Source organism: Ailuropoda melanoleuca, chromosome 10 (assembly GCF_002007445.2).
Source record: "Ailuropoda melanoleuca isolate Jingjing chromosome 10, ASM200744v2, whole genome shotgun sequence".
Taxonomy (NCBI): Eukaryota; Metazoa; Chordata; class Mammalia; order Carnivora; family Ursidae; genus Ailuropoda; species Ailuropoda melanoleuca.
In genome coordinates, this window is record NC_048227.1 from 20,710,464 (window position 1) to 20,738,275 (window position 27,812).

Genomic DNA, 27,812 nt, shown 5'->3' on the forward strand with positions numbered 1-27,812 from the left:
TCGCTCCATTACTCGGCCGTCTCCTGCTGCGCGTGCGCAGGCCGAGGGATGGCTGTAATTGGCCGGGGGTGACGGCGCGCGGTTCCCGCTTATGCAAGCTAGTGGCGCGCCGGGGGAAACCCGGGCGCTCGGTGGCATTCCCGGGCGCCTCCGGGGCCCAGGGCCAGCCGGGGCCCTTGTGTCCGCAGGCCCGGGGCAGGCGACGGCTGCTCGTTCCGTTCGGCTTCCAGCCCGATGGAAGATCCTCCCGGGAAGCCCCTCAGCTGTGAGGAGAAGGAAAAGGTGCCCGGGGTGTGCGGGAAGGGCTGACTCGGACCTGACTCCTTGCCTAGGATTTTAGGCGCGTCTTTGTTTCCTCGACCGCCCGGGGGTGGCAGTGACCTCTGACCTACGCTTTTTGGACGCTGCGGACACCGGGAGTGAAAATATGAAGAGCCCTGTGCTCACGTGGAGTCATTTAAAAACAAGTTTTCTTACGCCAGTGATGCATAAATACGAAATGTAAAATTCTGGATAAAGCCAAAAGTCCCCTTTGACATCTTCCCCACCCCCACACACTCTCTCAACTTTGGCTTCTCCCACCCACTCCCTTAAGTAGATCTCTGAAGTGCCTGATGCTGCAGATCTTTTTGAGCGTGTATGTGTACGTGGGTGTGGTGGACGGAGGTGGGGGATTTGGAAGGTTGTGACTGTATTCCCTAACCACCAAAAAGTAGTGTGTATTTTTTGTTCAGAAATGGTATGATCTGAATGGTTCTGCAACTTCCGTTTCGCTTCACGTTTCATCCATGTCACTTCATGTTAACCTACCTTACTTTTTAAAGTTGTATATAGTGTTATGTATTACGGAAGTGCCATCTTTTCATTAGACATTACTCTGCCGAGAGAGTTTTAGGTTTCCAGCTTTTGCTTCTGTGACAATGCTGCTCTGACCATCCTTACCCATGCCACCTTGGGCTCCCGCTGATGATGTTAGCCTGAATGTATCTCTGCTGGCTGTCCAGGCATTGTGCTAAACCCTTCATTCACATTAGTTCATCAGTCCTCTTATCCCAGCCTACCTTCCAGTGGAGGGTGAGTTAAGTCCAGGTCAACAAGATAGTTGTCAAATGTTGATAAGGTTGGTGATAAATAGGACCCTGTGAGAAGCAAAATACTAGTTTGCTAAGAGCACAGATTCTAGAACCCAACTACATAGGTTTGGATCATGCCATTTCTAAACTGTGTGATATTGGACAAATTGCTTTCCCTCTGATCTTCCCAAAGCTACCTCCTTCCTTCTTCAGGTCTGGGCTCAAATAGTAGTCCTCAGAAATGCCTCTCTGGCCACTCTACCTAAAGTAGCTCAGGCACTCTCACATCTCCCTGTCCATCTGGGTTTTAAGTACCATGTGATATCATCTTATTTGTGTATTTGTTTTCTTGTTAATTATCCGTATCGACAACTCTAGTTCTAGCATCAGAGATTAACAATAACTGACACAGAGTGGTTATCAGTTACTGTTCTAGGTTCTGCAGGTACCTGGACTATTAACTGACAAGAGATTCATTTGTTGGATGACAAATTAACTGGACTATTAACTGACAAGAGATTCATTTGTTGGATGACAGCTCCTGCCACCTTCAGGGATCTCACAGTGAGATGGAGGGAAACAAGTAAATAGACAGCATAGTATATAATAAGTATTGTGATAAAGGAAGCACAGTGGAGAGGTGGAATGTCCCAGCTGGATTTCAGGAAGGACCTAGAAGTCTACCCTGGGGAAATAAAAATCTAAGTTGAGTCTTGAGGAATCAGTAGGACTTAGCAAAATGAGTTCAGGAGGAAATGCTCCAGGTGGTAGGAACCATTGAAGTAAAGGTGCTGAGGTATTAGCTTGGTGCTTTGTGAGAAGTCAAAGTAGTGTGGGCACCTGTTACTCCCTCCTCTGTCTGTTGCTGAGGGACCCGCTAAGCACTGCGTACTCGGGTTTGACAGGCACTGTATCCCTTCTCTCTGACTCTTCCTTTCTACCTGCTCAGTATCGTTTGCTGTTTTTCTTCTTCCAGTTGAAGGAAAAATTAGCATTCTTAAAAAGGGAGTACAGCAAGACATTGGCCCGCCTTCAGGTGAGTGAATCTTATTCTCTCAAATTGAAGTATTGTAGTATGAACCATATATAAACAATTCTTCATAATAATAAAGGTTTAAAAAACACCTCTTTTTCTTAAGTTTGTTCCTTGAGCTGCTTTTGTTTTCTCTAGCGTGCCCAAAGAGCTGAGAAGGTTAAGAATTCTATTAAAAAAACAGTGGAAGAACATGATTGCTTGCTCCAGCAGGAAATTTCATCACAGCTAAAGCACTCAGGTAAAGCTAGCCCATTTACTTATGCCTGCTTTATTCATCTTCCAGGTATATTTGGTCGTTTTTTTCTCACAACCAGAAGATAAGGACAAGCAATAAATTCTCTTTAAAGTGTATGTGTAATTCAGTGGTTCATTGTACGCTCACAAGATTGTTCAACCATCATCATCACCTAATTCCAGAATATTTTCACCACCCCGAAAAGAAGTCCTGTACCCATCCTACCGCTAACCCCTGCCAACCACTAATCTACTTTCTGGCTCTGGGGATTTACCTGTTCTGGGCATTCCATATGAAGGGAGCCATATGATATGGGATCTTTTGTGATTGACTTCTTTCACTTAGCGTGATGTTTTCAACAGTCATCCCTCTGTACTTACCAAGCGTACATTAATACTTCACTTCTTTGTGCAGCTGAATACTATTCCATTGGATAGATGTTTATATATCCACAGTTTATATATCCATTCATCAGTTGATGGACATTTGGGTTGTTTCTACTTCTTAGTTATTACGAATTTTGGCCATTATGCTGCTATGAACATTCATATGTAAGTATTTGTGGGGATGTATGTTTTCGGTTCTTTCAGGTTTATAACTAGGAGCAGAAGTGCTGGGTCATATGGTGATTCTCTGTTTAATTTTTTGAGACTGCCAAACTGTGTTCTGCAATATCAGTACCATTTTACGTTCCTACCATGATACGCAAGGGTTCCGGTTTCTGCACATCCTCACCAATACTTGTCATTTTCCATTTTTTAAATTATAACCATCCTGGTGGATGTGAAGTGTTATCTAATTATGGCTTGGATTTGCATTTCCTAGTGACTAATGATGTTGAGCATCTCTTCATGTGCTTGTTGGCTATTTGTATATCTTCTTCAGGGAAATATCTATTCAAGTCCTTTGCCAATATTTTAATTAGGTTACTTGCCTTTTATTGTTGAGTCGTGAGTGTTCTTATATTCTAGCTACTAGATCCTTACCAGATACTTCGTAAATATTTTTTCCCATCCTGTGAGAATGACCTGTTCTTTTGGTCGAATTGTTTATTAAGGTGCTCTTTCCCCTCTCAACTTTTAGAAATTACACTTATTGTGTAAACATTGGAAAGTATATACTGTATCATATACTTGAAATTTGCTAGGAGAACTGATCTTAAGTGCTCCCACCACACATATACACACACACAATCATAACTATATAAAATGATGGATATATATATATATTTTTTAAAGATTTTATTTATTTATTCGACAGAGATAGAGACAGCCAGCGAGAGAGGGAACACAAACAGGGGGAGTGGGAGAGGAAGAAGCAGGCTCATAGCAGAGGAGCCTGATGTGGGGCTCGATCCCATAACGCCGGGATCACGCCCTGAGCCGAAGGCAGACGCTTAACCGCTGTGCCACCCAGGCGCCCCGATGGATATATTTTTTTAAAGACATTTATTTGAGAGAGAGAGAGTGTGGAGAGGAGGGGCAGAGGGAGAGGGAGAAAGAAAATCCCAAGCAGACTCCTACTGAGTACTGAGCCTAACATGGGGCTTGATCCCACACCCTGACATCATGACCCAAGCCGAAATCAAGAGTCAGATGCTTAACCGACTGAGCAACCCAGGTGCCCCGGAAATGACAGATATTTTAATTAGCTTGATTGTGGTAATATTTCACAACGTATACCTATATGAAAACATCTCATTGTATACCTTAAATATATATAATTTTTATTTGTCAACTGTAACTAAGTAAAGCTAGGGAAAAAAACTAAGAGGAAAAGATGATTGCAATAAGGAATAAATTATCTTTTAGTTTAAAATCATTTTTTCCAGCACAATTCTGTTTACATTTACTTAAAATTATTAGTGTATTAGAATATTAAAAATACGAACCTTGAATGAAATACCATTGACTCTTTCTTAAATAAATGTAGTATTTTTATATGAAACTTTAAAATAAATAATGGGATTTTTTGCTTCATTTAAAAGAAGATTACTAATTATATAATTTTTTTTCTCAGAACCTAAAAATAAAGTATCTCCTTGTGACACATTACAAATCAGCACTCATCTGGATGAAGAAACTGGAGAAAAGACACCTGTCACACTTGACATTGAGCCTGAGTCCTTCAACCCTGGACATGGCCCTGAGGAGGAATTACATACACAAAAAACAGGTGATATCCAAGAACATTTTCTCTACCAGGTCAGTGGCTCTGGTGATAAGAAAAGGCAGAGTAAGCTGCAAGGGAGAAGAAAACAGCAGCAGAAGAGAACATCTACTCCACGAGTGAGAGAATCTTTCTTTGATGCGAATTCACTCATACTCTCTGGAAAAAGACTAAAGGATCAGGAGGAAATCAATAGAGAAAATCCTAGGACACCTGTAAACGAAAGAACTTGTCTTTCGAGTTCTACGTCTGACATTCCTGGTTCTCCAGAACCAGTGACAGAAACTAATATAAGGGGTGTATTAATTCCACCAACTGCCAAATCACAAAGCGGTATCAATGCACTCGTAAGAGGAAATAATTTCCCCAGGGTGCCTCCACTTGCTACATTTACTCTGTCAAGTAGCAGTAGCGGTCAGCACCTTGAACATAAGCCTCCTAAAGGTGACTGTGAACTCACTACTCATGATTTAAAAAACATTAACCCTGCTTCACCTGTAAACCCAGAGGCACAAGGCAGGAAAGTGACAGTCTCTGCAGATAACCTAGAGGTGAATAGAGCTATAAGTGCAAGTGGCCAGCTGCCTAGAAGTCCCAACTTAGAGGCAGATAATTTATACTTTATAAATGAACTCACTTATAACTTACCGGCCAATGAAAACCAAAACTTAAAAGGACAGAATCACACAGAGGAGTCTTTAACATCTCATAACACTCTTGATGGTAGAAATGAAAGTCTTCAGAAAAATGCGGTTGTAAGTCAATCTAAGCATCTTAGCCCAGAAATAATCTCTCCTGCTTCTGCAGAAAATCAAACACATTCTTGTACAATGCTGGAAGGCCTTTTATTTCCCGCAGAATATTATGTTAGAACAACACGACGCATGTCAAATTGCCAGAGTAAAGTAGCCCTGGAGGCTGTAATTCAAAGTCATTTGGGTGTCAGTAAGAAAGGGTCTAAAAATAAAAGTAAGGAGGCAATTAAAAATGTAAACCTTTGCTGTGAAGAAACTGACCAGAGTGCAGTTAGGACATCTGACACATGCACAAGACAACCAAGTTCAAAAAGACCTCAGAAACGTCTCTTGTTAACTGAAATCAGCTCTCCCCCCAAGCCCGCTAAAGATAACCTTCTCAGGAAGGCAGTTACCCAGCCATCTCGTAGAAGACACGGAGGAAAAAGAAAGTCAATCTCCCCGCCTGTATTAGGACATCATGAACTACTTTTGCCAATTCCTGGCACAACAGTTGTTGATCAATCCAAGGAAGAAGTCACCTTACATAAAGATCAGAATGAAAAAGCAATTAGTCATGCTAAGAAGAGAATTAAAGGTAAATCAAGGTGTGGTTGATGATGGTAGCCAATACTTACTATGTGCTTGACTATGTGCTTGGTACTTTTTTAATTTATGAGAGAGAGAATGGGGGGAGGGGCGGAGGGAGAGGGACAAGCTGACTCCATGCTGACTGTGGAGCCTGACACAGGGCTTGATCTCAGGACCCTGATATCATGACCTGAGCCAAAACCAAGAGTCGGATGCTTAATTGAGCCACCCAGGTACGCTGTGCCTGCTACTTTTTAAATATTGTGCAGATACTAACTCCCTGAATCATCACAGCAGCCCTACATGAGGTAGAATCTATTTTTAGCCTCACCTTATAGACTTACAGGAAACTAAGGCACAAGGAGACTAAAGTGACTAATTCATTTAAGTGACAGAGCCAGGATTCAAACCTGGCTGTGTGGTACCGGAGTTCACAAGTGTGGTTGAAAAGTGGACATTGAAAAGGAAAATATATTAGATATTCACCTAAAATTAGTATTTATTCAGGTACAATGCAGTCTATCTATAGAGAAAAGTTTTATAACCTACAGAGGAAGTGTTTTTGAGGTAAAGTGAAATGTGTGTCAGAGTGAGTCCACTAATAAACTCGTAGGAATGACCATGTAGGGGCACCTGGCTGGCTTAGTCTGTAGAGCATGAGACTCTTGATCTCGGAGTTGTGAGTTTGAGCCCCACGTTGGGTGTAGAGATTACCTAAAAATAAAAATCTTAAAAAAAAAAGGGGGGGGAATAACTGTGTAGTAAAATGCAATACATCTGAGCAACTTTTTTGGATAATCTATCTAATATAGCCCCTCTGAGGTCTGTGGGACACAAAATTTTGGAGGATAGCAAATGACATAATTTAAATGTTTTTATTAACTTACTCTGGAGTTCTCACATTTGATAAAGCAAGCATAACAACCAGATAATTCACTCTGGTTCTGTGTTAGGCATCAGCAGACTTTCTTACTCTAAAGGGCCAAATAGTAAATATTGTCTTTGTGCTCCATCACAGCTAGTCAAGTATAGTGGGAAGGTAGCCACAGACAATATATGAATGTGTTCCACTAAAACTGTATTTACAGGAACAGGCACTACGTTTGCTATGTGACTGCTCTATAGCATTTGGACACAGACTTTGGCCTATGGGCTATAATTAATTAATTAAGGGTTAATTAATTAAAAGACCATAATCATTATGACTTTTTTTTATTGTCATCTTTAAGCCAACAATACAAAGCAATTAGAAAGTAGGACACTCCAGTAATAAACTAGAAACATTTTTTGGTGTACTTTGAAATAATCTGCTGTGATTTTATTTTTTTTATTTTTTATTTTTATAATAATATTTTTTTATTATATTATGTTAGTCACCATACAGTACATCCCTGGTTTTTGATGTAAAGTTCGATGATTCATTAGTTGCGTATAACACCCAGTGCACCATGCAATACGTGCCTTCCTTACTACCCGTCATCAGTCTATCCCATTCCCCCACCGCCCTCCCCTCTGAAGCCCTCAGTTTGTTTCTCAGAGTCCATAGTCTCTCATGCTTCATTCCCCCTTCTGATTACCCCCCCTTTCTTTATCCCTTTCTTCTCCTACCGATCTTCCTAGTTCTTATATTCCATAGATGAGAGAAACCATATGATAATTGTCTTTCTCTGCTTGACTTATTTCAGTTAGCTTTATCTCCTCCAGTGTCATCCATGTTGGAGCAAATGTTGAGAAATCATTCATTTTGATAGCTGAGTAATATTCCATTGTATATATGGACCACATTGTCTTAATCCGGTCATCTGTTGAAGGACATCTCGGCTCCTTCCACGATTTAGCTATTGTGGCCAAAGACACAGATGTAGTGAAGAGAAGGGCCATATGCACCCCAATGNGAGGAGCCTGATGTGGGGCTCGATCCCAGAACGCCAGGATCACGCCCTGAGCCGAAGGCAGATGCTTAACCGCTATGCCACCCAGGCGCCCCTGGACCACAGCTTCTTAATCCTGTCATCTGTTGAAGGGCATCTCGGCTCCTTCCGCGATTTAGCTACTGTGGACAATGCAGCTATGAACATTGGGGTGCATATGGCCCTTCTCTTTACTACGTCTGTATCTTTGGGGTAAACACCCAGTAGTGCAATGGCTGGGTCATAGGGTAGTTCAATTTTTAACTTTTTAAGGGACCTCCACACTGTTTTCCAGAGTGGCTGTACCAATTTGCATTCCCACCAACAATGTAGGAGGGATCCCCTTCTCCACATCCTCTCCAACATTTGTTGTTTTTTGCCTTGTCAATTTTTGCCATTCTAACTGGCGTAAGATGGTATCTTAGTGTGGTTTTGATTTGAATTTCCCTGATGGCTAATGATTTTGAACATTTTTTCATGTGTCTGTTAGCCACTTGTATGTCTTCATTGGAAAAGTGTCTGTTCATATCTTCTGCCCATTTTATGATTTATTTGTTTCTCGTGTATTGAGTTTGAGAAGTCCTTTGTAGATCTTGGTTACCAGTCTTTTATCTGTAGTGTCATTTGCAAATATATTCTCCCATTCCTTGGGCTGCCTCTTAGTTTTTTTGACTGTTTCCTTGGCTGTGCAGAAGCTTTTTATCTTGATGAAGTCCCACAGGTTCATTTTATCTTTTGTTTCTCTTGCCTTTGGAGATGTGTCATGAAAAAGGTTGCTGTGGCCGATGTCGTAGAGGTTGCTGCCTATGCTCTCCTGTAGGATTTTGATGGATTCCTGTCTCACATCGAGGTCTTTCATCCATTTAGAGTTTATTTTGTGTATGGTGTTAATATGCTGTGATTTTAGTAACCTGCTATTACATTAAACATTCTTTTTTTCTTGAGGTGACCTTTACATTACATAAAATTAACCATTTTGAATCGAGTGAACAATTCACTGGCATTTAGAACATTCACAGTGTTGTGCCACCAGGACCCCTACATAGTTCCAAAACATGTTCATCACTCCAGAAGGAAACCCCATGCCCCTTAAGCAGTTCCTCCCCATTTCCTTTCCGCCTCCCACCAGACTCTGGCAACCACCAGTATGTATTCTGTCTAATGGGTTTACATGTTTTGGATTTTTCATATGAAAGGAATTAATACAATATGTGACCTTTTGCGTCTGGCTGCTTTCCCTTAGCTTATTTTCAAGATTCATGCATGTTGCAGCACGTATCCGTACCTCCTCCTTTTTTTATGGCTGAATAATATCCCACTGTATGTATGTGCCACAGTTTATTCATTTATTAGTTGATGGATGCAGCTTTCCCCATCTTGGGCACTACTCCAGCTTTGGCTCCTGAGCATTCTGTGACAAAGTGTGTGCAGAGGTAGTTGGGCCAACTCGGTCTACATTTCGAATGTTGTAGAACACCAGCTGCTTTAAGAGTAGTAAATTACTCTGCTTGAAAAGGGGACTTAAGTTTTTTTCAGTGAGACGAGCCAGCATTTTGTAGACTGCTCTGGTAGCCTGTTGGAATCATAGTTTTATAGCTAGAACCGTATTTTTTTTTTTTTTAGATCAGAAAGGACTTTAGAGATTCTTAGTCCAGTTCCCTTAGGAGACACCAGGGAAAGTGAAGTGAACCGATTTGCCCAAGGTAACAGCGGATCCATGGCAGAGCTGGGACTAGACTCTGGTCTTCCTTCTCCTGGCTAATGCCGTCAGCACCGTACTGTTTTTGGTACTACGGGAGGAGAACTGCTAGTTAGCCACCAACCTGTGGCTGACTTTTGAACCATTCACTGAGGTTTCAGAGTCCTGGATGGGAAGAGTAATGAACATTTTGCACTGCTTTGGCATTCAGAAGCTCGCTCACACTCTGTTGGGTATTGGAGATTTGTTGTTACTGTTGTTCCTTTCTATTTTAGGGAAGGAAGATCACTGTCATAAAGAGGACTCCCTTTCTTCCGGAAGTAATGCTTATCTAGCTTTGGATTCTGCTGTGTTCAGGGCTTCATTCCAGGAGAATGAAATGCTAAGTTTAAAGCAACTGTCATCTTTTCTCAAAATCACAGATTTTCAGTTACCTGATGAAGTCTTTGGACCTCTTAAGCTTGAAAAACTGAAGTCCTGTTCAGAAAAACCTGTTGAGCCTTTTGTATCAAACATGTTTGGACAGAAGCATCTTAAGGAGGGAAACTGTAGTGTTCTGGAAGAACTGACTCCTCCACAAATCGATATCGAAATGGAGGACTTGGAAGAGGAAATTCTTGTTCTCCCGAGAAAAGCACAACCTAAAACGTCAAACCTAACAAGCCGGTCTCAGAAGAAGGGCCTTTCTTCATCCATACTACTTTTCACGCCTTTAAATACCGGTGCCCCCGAGGATAATAACAAGCCGACAGCAGACGTGTGTTCGCCTTCTTTCCCCATCTTAGGCACTACTCCAGCTTTTGGCTCCCAAGCGCACTGTGACAAAGTGTCTGCAGAGGCTGTCGGGCCAACTTGCTCTACACCCCTACTTCCTCACTTAAAAGACAGTGATCAGAAACAACGCGACGGTTGGGCCAGCCCGTCAAAATCAGATGGCGGCCTGGTTGTGTCAGGTAGGGAAGGACAGCCTTCCTGTGACTGTGATTCTTGTCCCCAGGCAACACCTCTTCCCACTGAGTCAGTCACTCTCAAAGACAGTCAGCTGTGTGGAAATCCACAGCTGGAGTCATGGAAACAGTCCCCTGAACAGGTACAATCCACTTTCCTGGTGAGATTTTCTATGAAGGAATGAAATATCTTAGTGAATTTGGATAGCATATGACTTTCTTACCCGTTGGCTTCTCAGTGTTTAAGAATATTTGAACATGTCTCTTTGATATGACTTCACCGTAACCATTAAGTTCAGTTGGGGAAAATTAAAGTTAAGAATGTATTTTTTAGATATGGGGGATCCAATGCCCTTTGTCATTAAGGAAGCAGTTGCATATGGAACTTGGCTGCTGTTATCAGAGAAGATAACACATACCAAGTAGACATGATGATGAATGAGCAAGGCAGGCAGACATGTATAAAGCCTAGATTAATAGTGTGATTTTTATTTCCACAGACTGAAGCAGCAGACCTTCCTGCTTGTAATAGCTTAAACCCAGGCCGCCTTCAATTGGTTTCAAAGTTAAAGGTCAGAAGGCTGTTCCTTTGTAATGTGTCTTGTGTCTTACATGTAAAAAAAGTTAATGAATTGCTAGGAAAATTGGGAAGAATTTGATCTATAGCTTCTCATTCTTAATTTTTAACACTTACATCAACTTGGTGAAACAGATTCAGAAAAACATTTAAATTCTTTGTTTTTCACAATACTTAGCTGTATTTATGTTTTGAGATCTTCTCCAGAAGAAGTTTATATTTCAAGCCATTGTCAAGAACAACTTAAGCTAGGTAACTCAACTTTGTATCTAAATTTAAATTAGGCATTTTGACAGAGAGGGAGAAAGTCATTCCTGACCCTCCTATCCAAATGGTATAGTGTTTCTAGAAGAAAATGGTGATTTATAAGAAAATGGGTAGCAGTTCTAGATTACAGTGGTTAATTTTTCATATGCTACGTGACATAAATTTCTGAGAAATATAAGTTACAGTATTCTGTTAATGCTATTTCAGTAAATCCCAAGAAGTGGATTGGACCTGTGACCTAGTTAACTTTTTGTACATGGTAAGAGCACGGTACAGAGCACAGTTTCCCTATCTCTGCACTCTGGACATCGGGCTGGATAATTCTTTGTCGCAGGGGCTGTCGTGTGCATTGTAGGACATTTAACGGCAGCCCTGCCTCTACCCTCTACTGGCTAGAGCCAGTAGCGCCCCGCCCCCAGTTATGATAACCCAAAATGTCTGCAGGTATTTCTAGATACCCACCAGGGAAAGGTTGCAAACCCCCTCCCAGCCAGGGACAACTGGTTGTAAAAGAAAGAGCTTGAAACCTGCATAAACTGTTTCTGCTGCTACCGGCTGTATGACCTTGGTCAAAGTATTTACCCTCTGAGCCCCAGGTTCCTTTTGTATAAAAGATACATAGTAATGGTCATTTCAAAGCTATTCTTGAATCAGTTTTAATAACTTCATTTCTTTTTTTTTTTTAAAGATTTTATTTATTTATTTAACAGAAAGAGAGACAGCCAGCGAGAGAGGGAACATAGGCAGGGGGAGTAGGAAAGGAGGAAGCAGGCTCCCAGCAGAGGAGCCTGACGTGGGGCTCGATCCCAGGACCCTGGGATTACGCCCTGAGCCGAAGGCAGACGCTTAACGACTGAGCCACCCAGGCGCCCCTAATAACTTCATTTCTTAAAAGAATCAACCTTTTCATTTGTATTTTTCTAATTTGTAGGTAAAAAAGTTACTCATTATTCTAATAGGGTTTTTTGTCTGTGTGTATTCAATTACACCTGTCTCTCTCCCTAGTCCCCATTTTCCCAAGTATTTTTTTGCCTGCATCAAACTTAAGAGATTTTCCATTCTGTGGGTCTCCCCAAAAAAACTAGTTTTTGGTTGTATTGATCGTTAATTAGGTTTTTTGGTTTCCTATTTGATTTATTTCTGTTTTTACCCTTAATAGTTCCTTCTGGGGGGCACCTGGGTAGCTCAGTCAGTTAAGTGTCTACCTTTGGCTCAGGTCATGATCCCAGAGTCCTGGGATGGAGTCCCTCATCGGGCTCCCTGCTCAGCAGGGAGTCTGCTGCTTGCTTTCCCTCCTGTTCATGCTCTCTCGCGCGCGCTCTCTCTCTCAAATACATACACACATACATACATAAATCTTAAAGAAAACACACAAAAAAACCCAGGAAGGCATCCAAGTAAGTGATATTGAGCAATTTACAGGTCTTATATTCTTCTTGTAGCCTGTGCCAGGAAGGGACTCTAAAGGAGGAATAGTTCCTTCTGTTTTTCATTGTGCTTACTTTGTTCTTTTACTAACTTCTTGAGCTGTTTTCTTACTTTATTTTTATTTTTCTTAGTTTTTTGGTCAATGCCTTTATGATTATAAATTTCTTTTGGCAATACTATTTTGGCCATGCTCTGTGTGGTTGGATACACGGTGCTCACCTTGTTCATTTGGAAATACAGCTGACTCTTGAACAACATGGGTTTGAACGGCAGAGGCCCACTTACATGCAAACTTTTTCTTTTTCAGTAAACACATTATAGAATTGCAAATGTATATATTTTCTCCCTTATGATTTTCTTCATAACATTTTCTTTTATCTATACTTTATTATATATAGCGTATAATATGTGTAACATACCAAACATGTTGATTGACTGTTTTTGTTATCAGTAAGGCTTCCTGTCAGTAAGCTATTAGTAGTTAAGTTTTGGGGAAGTCACAAGTTACATGCAGATTTTTGACTGTGTGGGAAATCGGCGCGCCTGACCCCCACGTTGTTCAGGGGTCAACTGTAGTATGTTGTTGCAGTTTTATTCCCTCTTCAACCCATGGGTGGTTCATCAGGATGTTTCATTTCCAAATGGGCAAGTTCTTTTGGGCTCTGTTTTGTGATTAAATCTGTATCTGTTCCATTCTGGAGCTACACGCTATACATTTTTAGATCTATCATGATAGAAGTGTGTGGGGGCAATTTTTTTAGTACATAAATTTTTTTTTTAAGATTTTATTTTTGAGTAATTGGCTTGAACTTACAACCCCGAGATCAAGAGTCATATGCTTCACCGACTAAGCCAGCCAGGCACCCCGCTCTTTCTTTTGGCCTATAGAAAACTTTAATTACATTTTACTTGGTATTTAATCCTTATAACCCTACACTTTTCATACTTATTCTTTTCATGAAACAGACCCCAAGTATGATCTTAACGTAACTGTCGTTGCTGTTTATTTCAGAATCCTTCTGGTTCCTGTTCAGTGGATGTGAGTGCCATGTGTTGGGAAATAGCGGGTTTCAAAGAGCCATGTATCATAACTGCCTGTGAATACATAGTTTCTCTTTGGAAACCTCTCGATACTAGGCAGTGGGAAAAACTTTATTCCTGGCACTTCACAGAGGTACGTCAGAATCTTAGAGCTGAGCGCGGTCTTTAAAAGCATTTCCATGGTAATGTGGACAGGCAGCTACCAAGAATGGGACCCACGACCATGCAAGACAAAACCGAGATGAGTCATTTTTTCCACCATTTCATTATGAAAGTTTTCAGGCACAGAGAAATGTTGAACAGTAAGCACCCATATACGCACCACTTAGCAGTGAACATTGTACTTTATTTTATCACATGTTTTTTGAGAAATGGATTTTTGTGCTAGACATGTTGGAGAAGCTTGGAATTTTGTGTGTTGTCTGACTTCTAAACTTGCTGATACCCATGTTCCTTTCCCCTCACCAAAGCATTGTTCCTGCTTTTCTTTATGTATTTTCTTCTAGTCCTTGTCCACCTTCATACATATCTTACATGCTTACAATCCTGGTGCGCTTAAAATTTTTAAATCTGCCTTTTCTCACTTAACATATGAACATTTTTCCTTGTTTCTACATAGTCTTCATACTTTATCTTGAATTTTATTTTTCCACCTTTGTGGAAGTATGATTGACAAAATTGTAATATATTTAAGGTGTATAATGTGATGATTTGGTATTTTAGACACTGTGAAAGAACGCCCACAATCAAATTCATTAACATGCATCAGCTTGGGGCGCCTGGATGGTGCAGTCGGTTAAACATCCGCCTCTTGGTTCCGGCTCAGTTGTGATATCAGAGTCCACGCTCAACACAGTCTGCTTAGATTCTCTTTCCCTCTCCCTCTGCCCCTCCCCATCCCGTGCACTCTCACTCTCTCTCTCTCTTTCTAAAATAAATAAAAATAAGCAACACCAACAACAAAAAAAATGTATCAGCTCACATAGTTCCTTCTTTTTTTTGTGAGAACATTTATGATCTACCCTTAGTAAATTTCATTGTTCTCCATCATATCCACAGCTTCTGGCACCGTGCTTTGCATAGTAGTGCTCAATAAATATTTATTGATGGGAACAAAACTTATTTTATTATTTTTTCGAATAAACTTATTTTAAGATTTTTTTTTGAGAGAGAACACGAGCAGGGGGGAGGGGCAGAGAGAGAGAGAGAGAAGCAGGCTCTTAGGTCCTGACATCAGGACCTAAGCTGAAGGCAGACACTTAACCGACTAAGCCACACAGGCGCCCCTTGAATAAACTTATTTTAAATGGCTGCACAATGTTCCATTGTCCACATGGCAGAATTTATTTAATTATTCCTTTATTGTTAAAAGTGTAGATTGTATTAAATAAATGCTACTATATACATGGTTTTGCATATAGCTTGTTTAAATTTACAGCATATAGAAAGAGGGTGTTTGGGACACCTGGGTGACTCGGTTGAGCATCTGCTTTTGGCTCAGGTCGTGATCCCAGGGTTCTGGGATCAAGCCCTGCGTCGGGCTCTCTGCTCAGCGGGGACCCTGCTTCTCCCTCTCTCTCTGCCTGCTGCTCTCCCTGCTTGTGCTCTCTCGCTCTCTCTCTCTGCCAAATAAATAAATAAAATCTTTAAAAAAGAAAGAAAAGGAAAGGAAAGAAAGACTGAAAGAAAGAAAGCAAAAGAAAAAAGGATGTTTGCTCACATTTGTTCGATATTTGAAACTGTCCTGGTGCAGTGAGAATAGAAGAGAATGTGACAAATTTTGGAAAATGTAGATTAATTAAAAATGAAACAACCAAGTATAATTTTTGGCTTCTTTGGTTTTATTTAGGTTCCAGTATTACAGATAGTTCCAGTGCCTGATGTTTGTAATCTCGTGTGTGTGGCTTTGGGAAATTTGGAAATCAGAGAAATCAGGTATATAATTCTCAAGAAGTAGTTTTTTCTTTTCCTTTTGTCTTTGTCAGCTTGTTTTGAGTGCAGGTTATAACTTAGGGTTGAATCTTAAAAGAATCTAAATTTAGGGACACCTGGCTGGCTCAGTCGGTAGAGCATGTGACTTTTGATTTCAGGGTTGTGAGTGCAAGCCCCGTGTTGGGTATAGAGATTACTTAAAAATGAAATTGTTAAAAAAAAAATCTAAATTTAGATCCCAGAGAGATTTGTTTTAAAAAGCCCTATCAGTAGAATGATATCCCTGACTGAAGTTTCCATTTAAAATTGGAACTTCGGGGCACCTGGGTGGCTCAACTGTTTAAGCTCTGACTCTTGATTTCAGCTCAGGTCATGATCTCAGAGTCATGAGATCAAACCCTACATCGGGCTCTGCACTGGGCGTGGAGCCTGCTTAAGATTCTCCCTTTCTTTCCCTTTGCCTTTTCCCCCTTTCTAAAAAATAAAATAAAATAAATAAATAAAAATAAATTGGACCTTATTCCTTTCATATTAAAGGCTTATTTCTGACTTCTCCACATTTTCCTTTGTACTTGGTTTTAGGGCATTACTTTGTTCCTCTGATGGTAAACGTGAAAAGCAAGTACTACTGAGTTCTGGAAATATAAAAGCTGTGCTTGGCCTGACAGAGAGGAGGCTAGTCAGTAGCAGTGGGACCCTTTGTGACCAACAAGTAGAAATCATGACATTTGCAGAAGATGGAGGGTAAGATGGTTGGTTTTAATTACTAAAGAATGCTTTTATCATGGGCTTTCAGAGAAAGTCGATCACTAGCCTCCCGTTTTTCTGGGCTGTAGGTGTTGTATACCAGGTTCTGCCTCATACAGCCTCAGGCTGTATCATGGAAGCAGTTTAGAGAGGGCGAAACTCAGTGTAGCCAGAGGGAAGCCAGTGGAGTGGAGATGCTCAGCAAACATAGTTTGTTCTTTCTTCAGTCTTCTTTGAAATCTCTGTGTACCGCTTAAATATCACAAATGTCTTAGGATCCTAGACTCCTCTTGTTCCGCACTTGGTTTCCATTGCTTCAATTACCATCTAGATGCTGACTACTTGCAAACATATATTTCTAGCTCTGAGCTCTTCCTCAGCATCTAGACCTGCTGTCTGTTAGACATCTTGTGGGTATTTCAGATTCAACATGTTGAAAATGGAACTCATAGCATCCTCTATATCTGTTATATGCTTGTTACACTTTATTGTGATTATTTATCTGTCTTTCATAATAACAGAGGGCAGGGACCTTGTTTGTCTTATTTATTTCTTACCCATTGTAGTAATCTAGGCAAGAGACAACTGCTTGCTTAAATTAGCAAAGTAATAATGGAAACGAGGAGAAGCATATGGATTTGAGAAAGAGGAGACTAAAATCTTTAGGGCTTGGTGATTGAGTAGGTAGGAAAGAGACAAGGGTAATATCCAGGTTTCCGCATTTGTCATCTGGGTAGACAGTGACACAGTTTGCTGATATAGGAAGGAATGCAGAAAGAAACACAAGGTTTAAAGAGAGACCTGGTGAGTTTAATTTTGGATATGATGAATTTGAGGTGCTTGCAAATATATCCAGGTAGGTAATATGAAAGTAATATATGTTCATTGTAGAAAATTTAGAATACATGTTTTCTAGTTGAAATTTTTTCTAGTATTAGATTAGTGTGTATTATGCATAGTTCAGTAATATGGACAAGGGCTGCTTAGAAACTGCTTTGGTACAAAGTGCTGATTTTTAATACTTTTTTAAATGCAGAAACAAAGAAAAACAATTTTTGATGTCCCCTGAAGAGACTGTACTAACTTTTGCTGAGGTCCAAGGGAGGCAGGAAGCTCTGCTTGGTACCACTATCATGAACAACATTGTTATTTGGTAAGCTTTCTCTCGAGGTCCTCCCATTTCCTTGTCTGTAATATACATCTAATTTCACAGGGTTGTTTAGATTAGAGACTGTAAATGTGATTGTGTTTTGGGGCACCTGGGTGGCTCAGTCAGTTAAGCACCCAACTCTTCATCTCAGCTCAGGTCTTGATCTCAGGGTCATGAGTTCAAGCCCCATGTTGGGCTCCATGCTGGGTGTGGAGCCTACTTTTAAAAAAATGATTGTGTTTTTGTTTGTTTGTTTCTTAACAAGAGCATCATATTAATACAGACATTGTGGAAAAGCTCAGTCTGAGTAGACTATTTAAAAAAAAATGAAACTTTACTCTTGTCAGAAAGGTACAATTGTTTCTGCTTCTAGTTAATGGCTTTCATCAGGCCAAATCTCTTACCTCAAATAACTATAAACTCTGAACAAAGTATAAAAAACAACTATTTAAAGGCACTGGGGAGTGAGAAAAAGAAGAAAGGTACTGGAGCAGTTTCAACAGGAAATACCAGTGGGCAAGTTTCCTGTTCCTATGGCTTTTAGCTAGAGGGTGAGCCCTAGTCTGCACACTGGGAGACAAAAAACCTGATAGAAAACCTTCTGTCCTACTGGCTTAAAGAACCAAAGGACAGAGTTGAGGGTGACTACATTAGCTAGAAAGTAGGGAGAGAAATCCCCAAAAAGAGAGAGCCACAGAATGAGCCCCAAATTCTGGCTCTAAGCTTTACCTAGTAATCTGGCTGGTCTTTAAGCTACATATGCACAGGGCAGACTCGAAGCAGCCCAGGTAAGGCAAAAAGAACTGAATTGGGTTTTCAGCATTTGCAATTTTAGTTGAGCCAAATTAACTGTTTACTAGGGGAAAATAATATTCTTCAGAGGAATCTAACAGAATCCAGGGTTTATGTGACATGTCGTTAATAATGTCTAGAATACAATACAAAATTATAAAATATGTGTGTTTAGAGGAACCAAATTAATGAATTTATAATAGAAAGACTGAGTCAAGGAGTCCCCAGGCACCTGTCTTTCCTGACCCAGGAAATTATCCAAAGGCATTTTCAAAGTTAATTTGTATTAAGAAGATAAGTAGTTTCTTTTTTCTTTCTTCAGAAGCCCTCTCTTTTAACTGGTTCCTTAGGGCCAGGGTGGGTCTTGGTAAGAGGAAGTTGTGATGTTAATGTCCCTGCTACCCTACCTCTTCTGCCCTGTCCAACACTATGTCTCTAGTAGTAAACCAGGAAAGCATGGTCCTTGAGAGAATCTTTGTCCCCATCTCCCCACGAGGGAGCCTCTGAAATTTGACTGTTCTAATCTTCCAGGAGACCCTGTTTTCAGATGGCCTACTGTCTACAGCACGAGATTTCCACTTCTGGCACTTGGCTCAGTGTTTGTGCATGAAGGTTATTTGAGGACAATATTCTTCACAAAAGTTGTCTTTTCTATTCTTTCTGGTATTTCAGTAGTCTGGACCTTCATTACTTGGTTCCTGGACTATTAATATAATCTAGTAATTGGTCTCCTTGCCATCAATCAATATCCCACCTCCAGATCTTCTTTTATGCTATTACTGTGTTAACATTCTTCCTCCCCACTCTCCCCGAGAAATAAAACCTTCATGGAGGCCCACGTGTTGGTTTGCTCTCTTCAGCTTCCCTTTCCCCAACACTTTGGTACAAGAATTTCTCTCCAGCTAGTCCATACTTCTTAGCTCCCAGTTTTCTTCCCATCCTTCAGTTCTCCCTTTTTTCTAATAGTAACCTTTTGGCATTTTATATATAATGGATCACAACAGAATTTGAGGTTGGGAGGGACCTCTCTACTTAGCTTCTAAGTTTAAGTTTAAGGGGTATCTTTAGCCCCATAGTTGCCTTGAGCTATGTTGTCATACCTCAGTCTTCATTGACAGTTCCCTCTCTGAATTCATATTGCCCTTATTTTTTTTAAGTTTTTAAATATTGTATTTTTACATATAATTTAAATACAATAAATATTGTACTTAAAATAAGTATTTTAAATATCTTTTTTTTTTTAAAGATTTTATTTATTTATGCAACAGAGATAGAGACAGCCAGCGAGAGAGGGAACACAAGCAGGGGGAGTGGGAGAGGAAGAAGCAGGCTCATAGCGGAGGAGCCTGATGCGGGGCTCGATCCCATAATGCTGGGATCACGCCCTGAGCCGAAGGCAGACGCTTAACCGCTGTGCCACCCAGGTGCCCCTAAATATCTTATTTTTAACTTAGCATAGGCTACTTTGTATCATGGAAGTCCTTGAAGATAGGTACATATCTTCTATCTATTCTGAGTGCCTGCCTTAGATCCTTGTCTAGGGTACTTAAAGATGTATAGGTCATATTGTCTATCAAAAGCTATCATTTGCTTTTTGGGCTCTATATACTTTATATTTACACATAGTAGTTGGTCACCTTTCCTGTTTAACTACTGATGTGTTACATGTCTATAAAGTAATTCATGTTATACTCAAGGTTCCAGTGGTGCTTTTAGAACCTCTTGCTGAAGGTCTAAATATTTAATCTTGGTCAAGCTGTATTAACTGAACACTCATCTTCCAATCATTTAATAGATATTTGAGTCTTTACTTATATACTGCTTTCTAGGAGAGATGTAGGTATGAATCCTCATTCCGAGGCCTCTAAAGTCTAGTGAGTAAATAAGATTGCTTTATGATTCAAAGTGTATGATTCCAATCGAATTCCCTTACAATTCAGACAAGGTCAAAGTGAGAGAAATTTGGACAGAGTGCTTTGGGACTCAGGGTAAGAGCAGTTACTAAATACAGAGCATGCACTAACTTCTGTAGGGGATAAACCCACTGTTGTCCCTGGCGAGGAAAACCTTGTGTATGTACATGAGCATTTACTTTTCCTTCTTCAGTTTTTTTTTTTTAAGATTTTATTTATTTATTTGACAGAGATAGAGACAGCCAGCGAGAGAGGGAACACAAGCAGGGGGAGTGGGGAGAGGAAGAAGCAGGCTCATAGCGGAGGAGCCTGACGTGGGGCTCGATCCCACAACGCCGGGATCACGCCCTGGGCCGAAGGCAGACGCTTTACTGCTGTGCCACCCAGGCGCCCCTCCTTCTTCTGTTTTTATACACAGAACCTGGTCCACAGAAAGTTCGGACGTGTTTATTGAATGAATACATTACACCCTGTTACAGTATATATTACATAAAAAATGCATATGGACAGTACTGTAGGGAAGTGGAGGAGCAGTGATTTCTGTGGGTTGGTGCAGACTGGGAGAAGTGAGAGAGTCTGGTTGAGCTCCTGCTGCTGGGCAGAGGCAGGACATAATCAAGGCGGTAAAGGAATAGAAGGGCATTGGTGCGTAACAGGGATGGGAACTGGTCAGTAATGGGGAGGGCGTTGGGAGACCAGCTTGAGCGAAGGTGCAGAGCCAGGAATATGCATAATGGGGAGCAGTGAGTAATGTAGCATCACAGCACTGGATTCATGAGGATTATAAATACCACAAAGAAGAACGTGGACTCTATCTCATGGCTAATGGGAAGCCACCTGAAGATTTTTCATCAGTAGAGTCCCAGGATAGCACAATTATCAACGTCATAAATGTTCAATAACCCCAAGGAGTGGTTCCAACAGACTTTTGCTTCTTTCATTTCACGCTCTTCTCTCTTCTTTCATTTCTTACCCCACCTTAGTCTTCCCGTCACTTTTCATTACGTTAATCTGCTCTAGTATGAACATGTTATAGAGACAGAACTATAAATCTGTTGTAGGGGTAGTCTCCCATTGAACCAAATTTGCTTTCCTGACCATTGTCTCCTATAGAAAATTTAGGCATAATAAGTGTGACAAAATCATAATGCTAGAGCCATACCGTGTGCCTGATTTCAATACGTAGTCACGTGAGATAAGGGAAAACTTTTCTTATGGAGTTTGGAGAGATTTATTCCTAGTGACAAAGCAGATTCAATCTAAGGTTGAACTGTCAAGTTAAACCACTGGCAATGTTAACCAATAGCCCTTATTTTTAGCTAAATCTGTAACTAAACAAAACTAAGGTATTGTGTCCCTTAGTTTCTCCCTTGGTCACTTCCTAAAGGATGCTGTGATAAATAGAATATTATGTAAGAACCAGTTTGCTGGAAGAATTGTTACCAGCTTATTTATTTTTGGTGTCTAAGGAATTTAAAAACTGGTCAGCTCCTGAAAAAGATGCATATTGGTGATTCCTACCAAGCTTCAGTCTGTCACAAAGCCTATTCCGAAATGGTAAGTAATCTGTTGGGACCGCTTGTTGTCTACTTTGTGTGTTGCAGTTTGGTCTCACTGAGTAAGAGCGGTAGTTTAGTAAGAGGTAATTAACAGACCCTCTCTGTTGCCTTTTTTTTTTCAAAATTGGATAACAGTGTTTGTCCTTACTTGAAATTCGTGGGTGAGAATAAGCATGGGTCCAATGTGACGACTCAGTAAATTTTCTGGCTGTATGACCTAAGAGCAACATTTATTTCTACCTGTGAATTTCTACCAAGAAATATCATGCCTGTTACCAGACTTGGCTCCCAGCCACATTGCTATGAATGATGTATGATGTGACGAGTACCTTCAGAGAGGATGATTAAATGGTCCTAGACATGTATTTCCCTTAGGCTTTAGTGTTCTCACATAGAAACAGAACATGGCTTCTCAGCCACCGTGTTAGTAGACTTGGCTCATGGTCTAGTTTGGACATCTGAATGGGCTGATGGCAGCTTCCCAGGAGTCAAGGGTAACTCTTAAATACCCACTGTTGAGCCACAAGCAAAGGCAGTAGCAGATGGCTCCACGCTTGTATGGAAACCGACTTTCCCAGCCTCAGTGGCTGCCCTGTGTACGTCAGCACCCCAGGGTTGGAATGCAGAGGACACACCTTTCCCTAGGATCTGTGGAATCCATCTCAGAAGTCGTGTGATCTTACATAATCTGTCACATTATCTTGAGGCTAACTTTTTTTTTTTAAGATTTATTTATTTGAGAGAGAGAGTGGGAGGGGTGGAGGGGCAAAGAGAGGGAGAGAGAAACTTAAGCAGACTCCATGCTGAGCACAGAGCCTGACGCAAGGCTCGATCTCAACTCTGAGGTCACGACCTGAGCTTAAACCAAGCGTCAGATGCCTAACCTACTGCGCTACCCAGGCGCCCTGAGGCTAACTTTTTTCATCCTTAAAATAAGAGGGTTGAATTCGCCTCTGGAATTGTTACATTTCCCTACTAGGCATTGAAATGACTCTATATCTTTGTTATTACAACATTAATACCCACCTGATAATAAAACATTTAACATAGGGGCACCTGGGTGGCGCAGTCGTTAAGCGTCTGCCTTCGGCTCAGGGCGTGATCCCAGCGTTCTGGGATCAAGCCACATCAGGCTCCTCTGCTAGGAGCCTGCTTCTTCCTCTCCCACTCCCCCTGCTTGTGTTTCCTCTCTCGCTGGCTGTCTCTATCTCTGTTGAATAAATAAATAAAATCTTTAAAAAAAAAAAAAACATTTAACATAGAAATCAGCAGACTTTGTAAAAAAGACTAGGTGGTTAAAAAAAAGACCAGATGGTAAATACCTTCAGGTCTGCAGGCCACATGGTCTCTGTTGTCCCTGCTCTGCTCTGCCACTGTGGCACGAAGTCTGCCATAGATAAAATGAAAACACATGGGTGTGGCCATGTTCTGTGTAAACCTTTCTGGACAGTAAAATATTCCAGAACTTGAATTTCATATGGTTTTTTTCATGCATCACAAAATATTTTTCTTCTTTTTTCCATCCATTTCAACATGCAGAAACCATTCTTAGCTCATGGGTCATGCAGAGATAAGCACTGAGCCAGATTTGGCCTGTGAGCCATCATTTGCCAACCACTAGTTAAGTATATGGCATCTAACCTTTTCTTGACTTGGGTTTCTAACTATAAAAGTAATTCATTCTCATTATAAAAGTGCAGTCATTCTAGAAATGTATAAAGTAGAAATGAATGTTATTAATCCTAATATGGTTCTATAATTAATTTTCTGCATTTTACCCCCAAAGAGAATTGCTTTCAATGTCATACATATCTGTGTGATGTATTTGTCTCCACACACAATAATGTTATTAATAGAACATGTAATTTGAAAGCCGGGAGAGGTCTGTAACACTTTTCCCCCCAAAGACAACCATAGATGATGGTGTCTTTTTTTTGGTCACTCTTACTGTGTAAGTGCAAATAGGCTATACGCAGACTGGCCTAAAAATCCAATCACCACTTACAAGATGATTTTTATGGGAAAATGTGTTCCAAGTTTTCAAAAGCCAACTTACCAATGAATATCTGTAGTTTGAGGACTCCCTCTGCATGCTTATATGCCCTCTTTCCCTATGACGGCGTTTTCCTAAGTGGACGGCATGAGACGTTTGTATCTAAGGTGGAGGAAATTAACGCGTCCGCTAGCTTCTCACCTGCAAGGCTGGCTGAGCTCTGTGCTGGAGATGCCAGAAGTCCAGCTCGGTGATAATCTCAACAGGTTTTTTGTCTGAAAAAAATATGAGCTAGTGATTAAATCCTGCATACTGAAGAGACTATTGATCATTCTTGTAATTCTTTGGTTTTGTCTCTGCCAACACATTCTTTTCCTCTTGCTGATTTATTTGGTTATTAATTTTTCTCTTAAATTAGGGGCTCCTGTTTGTTGTTCTGAGCCATCCTTGTGCCAAAGAGAGTGAACCACTGGGAAGCCCTGTGTTTCAGCTGATCGTGATTAACCCGAAGACAACCCTGAGTGTGGGTGTGATGCCCTACTGTCTTCCTCAAGGGCAGGCTGGAAGGCAAGTGTGTGCTGCTGTTCACGGAGTGTGACATTTTAGAAGGAACTTGTGCAAATACAAAAACTAGATGTTTTTATATCACTTAGATGAATGGAAAACATGCAATCCTGCAGAGAATCGTAAGAATGTTAAGCAGGAAGAAGCGTAGAGCTTAGTAGATCCAAGTCAAACCCCAGATTCCCTACATTCTGATCCCCGCCAGTACGGAGTGGGATAGGTATTTTATGTGTATTCAAACTGTGTTTTTTCCCATAACAAAACCATTTGGGATACAAACAGTAATTGGTATTCTCTACAAAAATGTCCTTTCCATAAAACCTAAATTCAGAAAGTTTTAAGTGTTACTTTAGGAAGGCATTTTTTACTTTGAAAACAGACTGAGTCTCCATCATGTAAGCAGTTGATATTTATCTGTTGACTGATGAGAAGATCCACTTATCGGTGATACAGTTATTGGCATCCCAGGGGTTCTCTGAGCTATCTAGAGCTGTTGGCAGCACGGGTGTTGTTAGGCCAACCCAGCAACATCTGAACGTGTCATTCCCAGAGATCACATTTATTAACGTTTGGAATTAGCAGCAAAGACTGGAAAATGGATCTAGTAAATCAAAATCCCAAAGTCTAGCTTTAACCATTTACAAAGATAAGGAACCTTGATAGGTACAGTGTATGTTTTTGTGTTCCATTGGGTCTTGTACAAAGCTTGCTGGATCAGTGTCTCTCCCTATGTGCTTAGCCAGCAGTGGCATCTCTGCAGATGTTCTTAGTCTGACAGGAAGCCCGTAACTATCATCTACAGTACATGCTTACCTATGGAACCTCTTTCTTTGGGTTTGAAGAGAGAACTGTAGTCACTGGCCCAGAAATTGAGGCTATAGAGGACTAACTCGATCAAGCATTTCCTTCATCACTTTTCAAACCCATTCGTTTATCAAGCCTTGGAACCTGTCTAGGGCCAATTCTGAGAGGGCACTACTGTGTCTCATCTCTTGGAAATAGGGGAAAACTAGAGACCACTGTTCGGTGCACGAAATGCCATGAGGCTTGCAGTGTTTGGGAGCATGAAGGATGGAGGGGTACCTTAACTGATGGTGGAGGGCTGGGGCAGACTGTCAGGGAAGACTTTATGGAGTTTCAAAAGATGGGTTAGGAGTCAGCCACACAAAGTTGGGTGGGAGCCCAGGATAAAAAATACCATGCACGTCGCTCAGAATATTCCCTGAGGGTTGACAATGTCCCAGGCCCTCTTCGAGGTGCTGGGGGTATAGCAGTGAGGAACAACAACTAATTTATATCAACACTTCGGGTGTATTACGTACTGTACTGAGCTTTTTATATCAACTGATGAAGTCAAAGAACCTGCCCAGGGTCATACAGCTCTTGCTTTGTTAGAATTCAAACCCAGGCTGCTGCCTGCAGGGCCCCTGTCTTAAAAAGACAACTGGGTTTCTGCTTTATGATGTTTACATTTGGTAGGAGAGAGATCCACCAAACACGGAAATAGGATAATCTCACAAGTGAAAAGAAAACAGGAAATGCGATGGGGAACCGAGTACCTGTGTACACTTGTGTAGACGGGAGATTGGGTCTGACCCTTCTACAGAGGTGACAGGCCTGAATGCTGACAAAATCCCAGGCATGCAGGTGGTACATGAACTGGACACATGATTGGGTCCCAAACGCTATCATGCTTGCCAGCAGTCCTGGGGTGGCAAATAAAAGGTATCATATTTACAGGTATTTTTGTTCTTGGGGTTGCTTTGGGGAGCATGATTTTGGCTTAATGAAAAAAATTCTTTTGATAATGTGATTTGAACGGTTTCTTCTCTGCTTGATAATTAGGTTCCTGGAAGGGGATGTGAAAGATCATTTTGCAGCTGCAGTATTGACTTCTGGAACGATTGCCATTTGGGACTTACTTCTAGGTCATTGTACTGCTCTTCTCCCACCTGTCTCTGACCAGCATTGGTCTTTTGTTAAATGGTCAGGTACAGATTCTCATTTGCTGGCTGGACAAAAAGATGGAAATATATTTGTATACCGCTACTAATAAGATAAGATGAAAACACAGCGTTCTGGATTTTTTGACCAATTAGTACTTTTTAGAGTTGTAACTGTAAAGACTATCTGGGTGACATTTAAAATAATTACTTATATTCATTCAGACACATTTTTTATTCTGATGGTAGCACACCACTGATCTTGAATGTTCATTTAGACTTACTTTGGGAGAAAGGATTTTAGGTTAATTTTTGTAATTCCTCACATCTGCACATTTGCTTTTAAGGGTGTACATAAAGCTTCAGATATTAATAAATATTTATTTTGATACATTCTGCTTAGCCTGTTTTTTTTCTATCCTTTTATGATCATTTTCAGAACAACTAGTTATTTTTCAACTAGAATACTTAGTGATGCTTGCATAATAAGTAAATTTCAGTTAACTTAGGATACTAACATGCAATATATTTTTGTGCTATTTGTAATGCCTTATTTTTACATACCTACTAAAGGTAATATAAAGCCTGTTAAGGAATGCCGGTTTAGAAATGCCATTGTGGGGCGCCTGGGTGGCACAGCGGTTAAGCATCTGCCTTCGGCTCAGGGCGTGATCCCGGCGTTATGGGATCGAGCCCCACATCAGGCTCCTCCCCTATGAGCCTGCTTCTTCCTCTCCCACTCCCCCTACTTGTGTTCCCTCTCTCTCTGGCTGTCTCTATCTCTGTCGAATAAATAAATAAAATCTTAAAAAAAAAAAAAGAAATGCCATTGTTCTTGTACATTCTCACAGGCATCCTTGAGTCAAGCGCCTGTGGTGTCACTAGAGTCACTTTGAGTCCACACTTGGTATGGACTGAGCCCGTCATCTTCACCATTGCCTACTTGATTTGAGAGACAGAGATCCTTATGGTCCTAATCAGGTGGTGTCACTGGAAATTTTGCCCACGCAGTCAGTATTTATTCAACATTCTTACTGAAGGAGTATATATTTATGATCCATATAACCTAACCATTTGCTCTGTTGTTTCTTTTTTTTTTTTTTAAGATTTTATTTATTTGAGAGAGAGAGAGAGAGCATGCAAGCAAAGGGAGAAGCAGGCTCTCTGCTGAGCAGGGAGACCAACACAGGCCTCGATCCCAAGACCCAGAGACAATGACTTGAGCTGAAGGCAGATGCTTAACTGACTGAGCCACCCAGGTGCCCCTCTGTTACTTCTCAAGACACCTTTTTACAACATTCACTAGTGTGGGTTTAGCTAAGTTTATTACTTCCCTTTGATACATGTGCATATAAGATTTAGCTTTCTCTCTTGCACTCGTTCTGTTCCCACTATCTCTAGCCTAAATGAGATACTTTTATTTGCTACCACATTGTACATAATAGAGAGCTTTTCACAAAGATTTCATTTACCCAGGGATCTTGAGGAACATCTCATCTATAAGATTTCAGA

General features: G+C 40.8%; 1 protein-coding gene across 7 annotated transcripts; it reads left to right on the plus strand.

Annotated features, from left to right (window-relative positions):
• Positions 1-34: 34 nt before the first annotated feature.
• PALB2 (partner and localizer of BRCA2) lies at positions 35-26,691 on the plus strand. Of its 7 annotated transcripts, XM_011233992.3 has the most exons (13): positions 37-282; positions 2,050-2,109; positions 2,245-2,347; positions 4,364-5,845; positions 9,723-10,537; positions 10,895-10,966; positions 13,679-13,840; positions 15,557-15,642; positions 16,222-16,383; positions 17,423-17,539; positions 21,711-21,798; positions 24,212-24,360; positions 26,203-26,691. In XM_011233992.3, the coding sequence occupies exons 1-13, from the start codon at positions 235-237 to the stop codon at positions 26,408-26,410; spliced, it is 3,552 nt and encodes a 1,183-aa protein (XP_011232294.2). In that variant the 5' UTR covers positions 37-234; the 3' UTR covers positions 26,411-26,691. The 7 variants fall into 7 exon arrangements, with proteins under 7 accessions (XP_034526138.1, XP_034526137.1, XP_034526139.1 ...); XM_034670245.1 differs by lacking the exon at positions 16,222-16,383 and having other exon boundaries at positions 36-282; XM_019807306.2 differs by lacking the exon at positions 13,679-13,840 and having other exon boundaries at positions 36-282.
• Positions 26,692-27,812: the final 1,121 nt, after the last annotated feature.